This window comes from Filobasidium floriforme (genome assembly GCF_021052385.1).
Source record: "Filobasidium floriforme strain CBS 6241 chromosome Unknown HD553scaffold_9, whole genome shotgun sequence".
NCBI classification, from domain to species: Eukaryota; Fungi; Basidiomycota; class Tremellomycetes; order Filobasidiales; family Filobasidiaceae; genus Filobasidium; species Filobasidium floriforme.
Genome location: NW_025763630.1, coordinates 425671 through 431670, shown reverse-complemented (window position 1 = coordinate 431670; position 6000 = coordinate 425671). Strand labels below are relative to the sequence as shown.

Genomic DNA, 6000 nt, shown 5'->3' with positions numbered 1-6000 from the left:
CGATGCCGTTGCCAACTTCCGCTAACGATATATCCTTCGGTTTTCGGGTTGCGCTGGACTACACTGACGGCGCCTGGAGACTTCACAAGGATTGACGCTTCCAAGCCAATCAAACCCCATCAAACCCCATCATCCACAAGCCTGTCGCTCAACGTGCCTGCCACGATCAACATCTTCGCAGGTGAGTATGCCGCATGATTCCAAAGCCTTCCGCTGTGTTGTAGCCATCAATTGTAGCTCAATGCTATCGTGTCGGGTACTCGATTGTACCCATATTTATACATGTATATCTGTTCAAAATCACAATGCATCCATCCGATTCCAAGAATGCTGCACGTCGCCATGAATATCTCTTCTCTTTTCTTTTTACGCTTGATCAGCAAACTATTACTGTGTTCTGGCGTTCTAGTCCGTGTAAGTCTCGGTATCGTCCCCGCTTTGACGTTTGGTTCTCAAGAGAGACACTTTCCGTCACCTATTATGTTTGACAAACAAAAGCATTCCAAAATGTTTCAACGTCCAGTGCTGACGGGTGTCTGAAACGTTCCAGTCACTGACTAACGATAGTTCGAATATCTCAATCGCTTGTTTCTAGCATGACTCCCTTCATACTTTCTCTTTTCAGCCTGAGCATGTCCGGTCGAAGTCCCTCCTCCCTGCACGGCAGAACTATAAAGCAAGCAAGGCGTTCAAACCGAATCATCCGTCATGCAAGGGTCCTCGCTGACCGCCCACCTTGGCCCACTCTCCTTCGCTTGTCCAGTAGGAGTCTCCTTCTCCTTGATGCGGGTCAAAGCAGCTTTCATATGCCTTTCGATGATTTGTGTGATCTTCTTGCAATACTTTTCCTGCGCATAGCTAGGGGATGATGGACAATCAGCGATCTCACGAGCGATCAATAAAGTTGCGTAGGATTTCATATACCTGGTAGTGATCTTCGTTTTTTCCTTCTTATGCGTACTAGTTCGGGTCCCCGTCGTAGACCGGTAGATGAAGGCAGCGAGTAGCGGATAATCTCGCAAGATGTCCATATGCAAGATGTCTTTCGACTGCAGCGGCGCGACCTCCCCAATGACCTTGTCGAGAAAGTCCTCCTTCATTGCGGCCCGCTTTTTGGCGAGTGTCTTGACAGGCCCCCTTTCCCACCTATCCGGAAGGGTTCGTTAGTCAGTCACCTCTAATGACAAACCGTTCCGCCGAAAGAAATATACCGACCTCTGCTCGGCAAAATCGTGTTGCTCTTTTCTCGTCATCTCCCGTTCGTGTGATTCAGAAACATTTCTCATTGGACTGCGGCCTTGATTGTCGCCCGCGGACGACACGTCTTTGTAGTTCTTCTCATGATGTTTGTACTCCATGTAGTGATCGAAGACGTCGAAAGGGATGCGGAAGAGGTAGCAGGCCTCCGAAGTCTTGGTCTTCGCCCCGAGCCAGGTTCGGAAGGCAAAATGTTCGTCTTGAAGTTCGGTCTCAGTGGGCCGTTCATGGTCCTTTCTATTGCTTTCATACTTAGTGATCTCTTCTTTTTCGTTCTTGTGAATGGTCTAGTACGGAAGATCGAAAGACAATCAATATGATGTCGAGCCGCGGTTGAAGCCTGATACGCCTTTCCCGCCTCGATCGGTCTTACAGCTCCAATGGAATCCTTGCGTTTGTTTTCTTCATGTTCCCGTATACGAATCAGCATTCGAGAGGTAAAGCTAATCTGACTCCTCCTGGATGTCTTACCTTCAGCTTCGATCCTTGAATGCTCCCTGTTCAGATATCCATCATGACCCCATCTTGCACTTCCACTTCTGCCCTCCATGACGATGAACGCAACTTGTGATTCTTGCTTCGGTAATTGTGTCGGCGAGCGGAGCGGATCGCGGGATGACCCGGTTGTTGTGTGACGAGCGAAAACAAGACTCAGATCCCGAGTACGTAACGAGCTATCGATCTACTCCGAAAGGTGAAGTCAAAGGTATGTCGACGGATATAGGATAGAGATCACTGGTCACTGATCACTGAAGGACTACCGGGGAATGTCGTTGTGCACTTCGTAAACAACGGTGGCGCAATGCTCTGATTACGTCACGAGAGGGTGACACGCACCGGCTACATGGCTTCGAACCGTCCCTCGGAATAATGTACTGGCGTACTGGTGTACCATTACGACTATGAGCGCTCAGTCGAAGATATTAAGGGCAGTAAGTCCGTTCTGGTCTCTTGGTGTCCTATCCCTCTGATATGATTGGCAGCGTGCTGTCAGCGCAATTTGATCGGCTAGTTGCAGGAATTTTGCAGTATCTCAATGATCGACGTCTAAGGGGTAGGTGGCATCTGCATGAGACTCGGCAATCAGCTGCGAAACATGCGGCTGTACAGCTGTAAGCGTTCGCTATACATCTGTAGAAGATCATATGCAGATGTAGCTCGCAGTGCCGCAGAAAGAGATGTAGACATGTTCATCGAGATACGCAGCAGCTATGACCCGACAGTGACCTTAAGGTGACATCGAACTTGGCAACTAGACTCGTGGGCCGCTAGAGTTTTGAAGCGAAGAATTTCGATATCGAACTCAACAGAGGATTCCGACGCTTCGACCGATCAAGTCGGCCCGAACCTACGCAGGTTACCGTGGCAATCAGCTTTATTCATCTCATTGTACAGAGTGTGGATACAAGTGTTGTTCGTGAGGAAGAGGCCTTTAGTTACCACTCTTTCCTGAAATGTCAATCTCCAAGATGTTCTTGCCAGCCTTGATCTCCGAGAAGGTAGGCATCTGCTTGAGCCTAATCAACTCGGCGGCTTTGGAGACGTAAGGGTCGCTCTTGATAGATGCGACAGCGACGATCTATAGGGATGGATGAGCGATAACTCAACTATGGTCCCCGTAGACATCGAAGATGAACGAGGTTCCACTTACGTCGTCGCCCTGTGCGTAGTATGCCACGAACTGCGGAAGAAGTTTGCGTTCAGTACATACATTATGCTGGAATAGATTACGACCGATTCACCTTGAGCTCCTTGGACAGGTCACCGTCGATGTGAACTTCGTCGAAACCATTGGCGTCGCTAACGTAACGAAGACCACCGCCAGCGGATGACCAGAAGATGGGAACTGAAGAGCAGAAATAGATCAGCCCCATTCAGCCAAGAGTATTACCGCTGTTGCAACAAACCCTTGCTATAAGCCTTGAGACTGCTAGGCGAAATGATACTCTCGGCGACCGAGCGGCCCTGCATATGCCCAGATCGAAAAATTCGTCAGCAAACGCGATTATGACTATGCGTCGGCTTCTACTGACGTGGTTTCCTGCAACGTTCCAATGCTCGACTCGTCGGGCATCCTTATGGGGGTACTGCTTGTAGTGCGCAATGTCACCGATGGCGAAGATGTCTTCCTCTCCCTCGACACGGAGATATTGGTCGACCGTAATACCCTGATCCTTTTCCAACTTGAAACCACTAGCTTCCAAGAACTTGGTGGCGGGGGCGACACCGACTCCAAGGATGAGCAGATCTGCAGGAATATTGTCGGCATCCTTGAGTGCGACGGCGCCGACCTTCTTCGAATCGGCTTCTGTGTCGATAACCAATATGAATGTTAGTCATGCTACGAGCCGTTTGCATCGATTCAGACTGACCGTTGGGCAAGATCTTGTCAACGCCGACTTCCATGTGGAACTTGATACCTTGCTCTTCCAAGTTCTGCAACCGCAAACCAATGGGTCAGCTTAACGCGTAGCGTTTTCTGTCCGATCACAGACTGGACCAACTGCATACCTTTTGGATTGCCTTTCCGATATCCGCTCCAAGGATCTTCTCGAAAGGGACCTTGTCCATTCCGATCACATCGACGCTCTTGGGTCCTTTCTTCATGATGGAACCAGCGAGCTCGAGACCGATGAAAGATGTCCCGATGATGGCAACCCTAGTGTTCTCATTGATGGCTGAAGAGCGGCATTAAGCGCGAATCAGCTGACAGCTTCAAACTTGACATGCTGATCTCCTGAGAGCTCACCGGCAACAATAGCCTGGCTGTCTTCGAGACCCCTCAACGTGAAAATGTTTTCGAGATCGACTCCGTCGATGGGCAACTTCTTGGTGACGCTTCCAGGAGCCAAAACGAGTTTGTCATACTGAACCTTGTCGCCCTTGCTAGTCTCAACGGTCTTGTTCTGTCTGTCGATCTTGGTGACCTCGGTTCCGAGCTGAAGATTGACCTTGAAGTCTCCCTTGAGTTCCTCTTCCGACCTCCAAGCGAGCTTGCCAGCGTCGGTAATGAGGGCTTTGGACAACTTGGTCCTGTCGAACGGTGCGTACTTCTCCTTGGAGATCAATGTGATGGATCCGTCAAAGCCGTGCTCTCGGAGAGCTTCGACCGTGTGCAAACCGGCAGAACCCCCTCCGACGATGACAACCTTTTCATCCTTGGTCTCATGATCGGGAGGCGAGATCGAGCTCTTGGGCTGATCAGTTGCAGCGGATCGGTTCTTCTTGGCCTTGGCTCGAGCGATGGGGGATCGACCCATCTTGCTAGTAACAGTTTTCAAGTTTGCGGTCACGAAGATCTTGCCGTCCTTGACTTCGGTGCTGTAGGTGTGCAAGCCGTCGAGTCCGGGAGCATCCTCGACATCACCGGTACAGGCGTTGAAGCAGGCTCCGTGCCAGGGACAGGTAATTCGTCCAGTCTATGATCCCGTACGAGACGCAATGAGCATAAGGGTACCGACGAATCCAAGTCTCCCGGTCGGACGTACACTATCAAGTACTCCCTTTACTAGAGGTGCTCCGTAATGCGTGCAGATTCCCGAGTTGGCAAACTGATGATGCGGGACGCATGACAGATCGTCAGTCTAACGTGCTATAGCCTTTCCAAGGCCGAGCTCCGATTACTCACGACCTTGCCTCCGACCTTGACCAACAATACCTTGCCCTTGTTCTCGCCTTCTCCGAACTCGACCTGCTTCATTTCGCCATCCTTGAGCTCGGCTTCGTCTAGGACGGGTAGGGTGAGAGACTTTTCTTCGTTCGACATGTCGTTCAGAGTTCTGGATGAGCTTGAGAGGTGACGGGGGAAGGATACGATCGGTTTGCTGAACGAATTGGTAAAGGTCGAACGTAAGAAGCTAACAGGCTTGAAGAGACGCTGAATGAGCATGCGATGTGGCGAGCGAGCTCTTGAAATCGCTACAGTTCGAACAGACTGATTTCACGACTGGTCCTGAGGTGATACGTGGCCACCAGCCGGTCAAGGTCTTTGTATAGAATGCGACCGCTCGCTCGATCTGCTACCATCCTCTCGATCTCGACGACCATCGCTCATCGCCGATGACGTACGATCGGATGTTGCAGCCAATCAACGGACGCGATTATGTCATGTGGAACGGACTCGCGGTACTGCCGGTCTCCCACAGACGTGTCGACACACAGCATTGGCAAAGTTGATACCTTTCAACACCACCACACTCACCTTGGACCCAGGCTCAGGAGTGTTCTTCAGTCAGGGGCTGGAGTGGAGGGAGGGGGGGAGGAACGTTTGGCGTTCGCCTCGGCCTTTCCCTGTGTTGGGGGTTGTTTGAATGTCGAGTCATTGAGGCGGAGATGTCGGAAGGTTGCAAGGGCAACAAAATGCGGAAGAAGGGAGCCCAGGGTGCCGTTGACAGCAGTGCGATTAACAACTGGCGCGACGGGGTTTTGCCGTTGGCGAAGAACTTGTGTCCAGTCAACGCGACTGGTCAAATCCCTGAGGAAGTTTCGCTGGAAGGCGGGCTGGTAGGTGGTACGAGGTAGGTCATGCGAGTGGGTGGTGAACGGTATACCGAGGAACAATAGGTCGAAGCGTTTTCAGGGCGACTCACCGTAGACGGGGCTGCCTTGAGTCTGAGGAAGATGGCGAGCATCATAGCCGGCGACCATAGGACAAGGCCGGTGTTGATGCCACTATCTCCATTCCCGTCGGCCATGGCAAGGATAGCATGGATCACCCGGTCAAAGTCGGCTTGACGATCCCAA

The 6000-nt window shown here is 51.3% G+C and overlaps 2 protein-coding genes across 2 annotated transcripts; both read right to left on the bottom strand.

Moving 5' to 3' along the window:
- Positions 1–325: 325 nt before the first annotated feature.
- HD553DRAFT_349658 (uncharacterized protein) lies at positions 326–1944 on the bottom strand. The gene is made up of 7 exons (XM_046183471.1): positions 1729–1944; positions 1631–1659; positions 1216–1544; positions 925–1146; positions 736–858; positions 563–669; positions 326–475 (listed from the first exon to the last, which is right to left on the bottom strand). The coding sequence occupies exons 1-7, from the start codon at positions 1805–1807 to the stop codon at positions 453–455; spliced, it is 912 nt and encodes a 303-aa protein (XP_046037122.1). The 5' UTR covers positions 1808–1944; the 3' UTR covers positions 326–452.
- A 469-nt stretch (positions 1945–2413) lies between these two features.
- Positions 2414–5221, bottom strand: HD553DRAFT_310179 (uncharacterized protein). Its single transcript, XM_046179816.1, has 10 exons — positions 4886–5221; positions 4746–4808; positions 4007–4676; positions 3769–3935; positions 3630–3693; positions 3291–3565; positions 3165–3222; positions 3000–3103; positions 2909–2938; positions 2414–2836 (listed from the first exon to the last, which is right to left on the bottom strand). The coding sequence occupies exons 1-10, from the start codon at positions 5144–5146 to the stop codon at positions 2690–2692; spliced, it is 1839 nt and encodes a 612-aa protein (XP_046037121.1). The 5' UTR covers positions 5147–5221; the 3' UTR covers positions 2414–2689.
- Between the last annotated feature and the right edge of the window lie 779 nt (positions 5222–6000).

Coding starts and splice junctions, on each gene's coding strand:
- HD553DRAFT_310179 (XM_046179816.1), bottom strand. CDS start 5,146: ATGCTCATTCAGCGTCTCTTCAAGCCTGTTAGCTTCTTACGTTCGACC. Junction 3,566..3,629: donor TGACAAGATCTTGCCCAACG/GTCAGTCTGAAT, acceptor TTATCGACACAG/AAGCCGATTCGAAGAAGGTC. Junction 3,223..3,290: donor GGAACGTTGCAGGAAACCAC/GTCAGTAGAAGC, acceptor GGGCATATGCAG/GGCCGCTCGGTCGCCGAGAG.
- HD553DRAFT_349658 (XM_046183471.1), bottom strand. CDS start 1,807: ATGGAGGGCAGAAGTGGAAGTGCAAGATGGGGTCATGATGGATATCTG. Junction 1,660..1,728: donor TTCAAGGATCGAAGCTGAAG/GTAAGACATCCA, acceptor GGGAACATGAAG/AAAACAAACGCAAGGATTCC. Junction 476..562: donor ATTGAGATATTCGAACTATC/GTTAGTCAGTGA, acceptor CAAACATAATAG/GTGACGGAAAGTGTCTCTCT.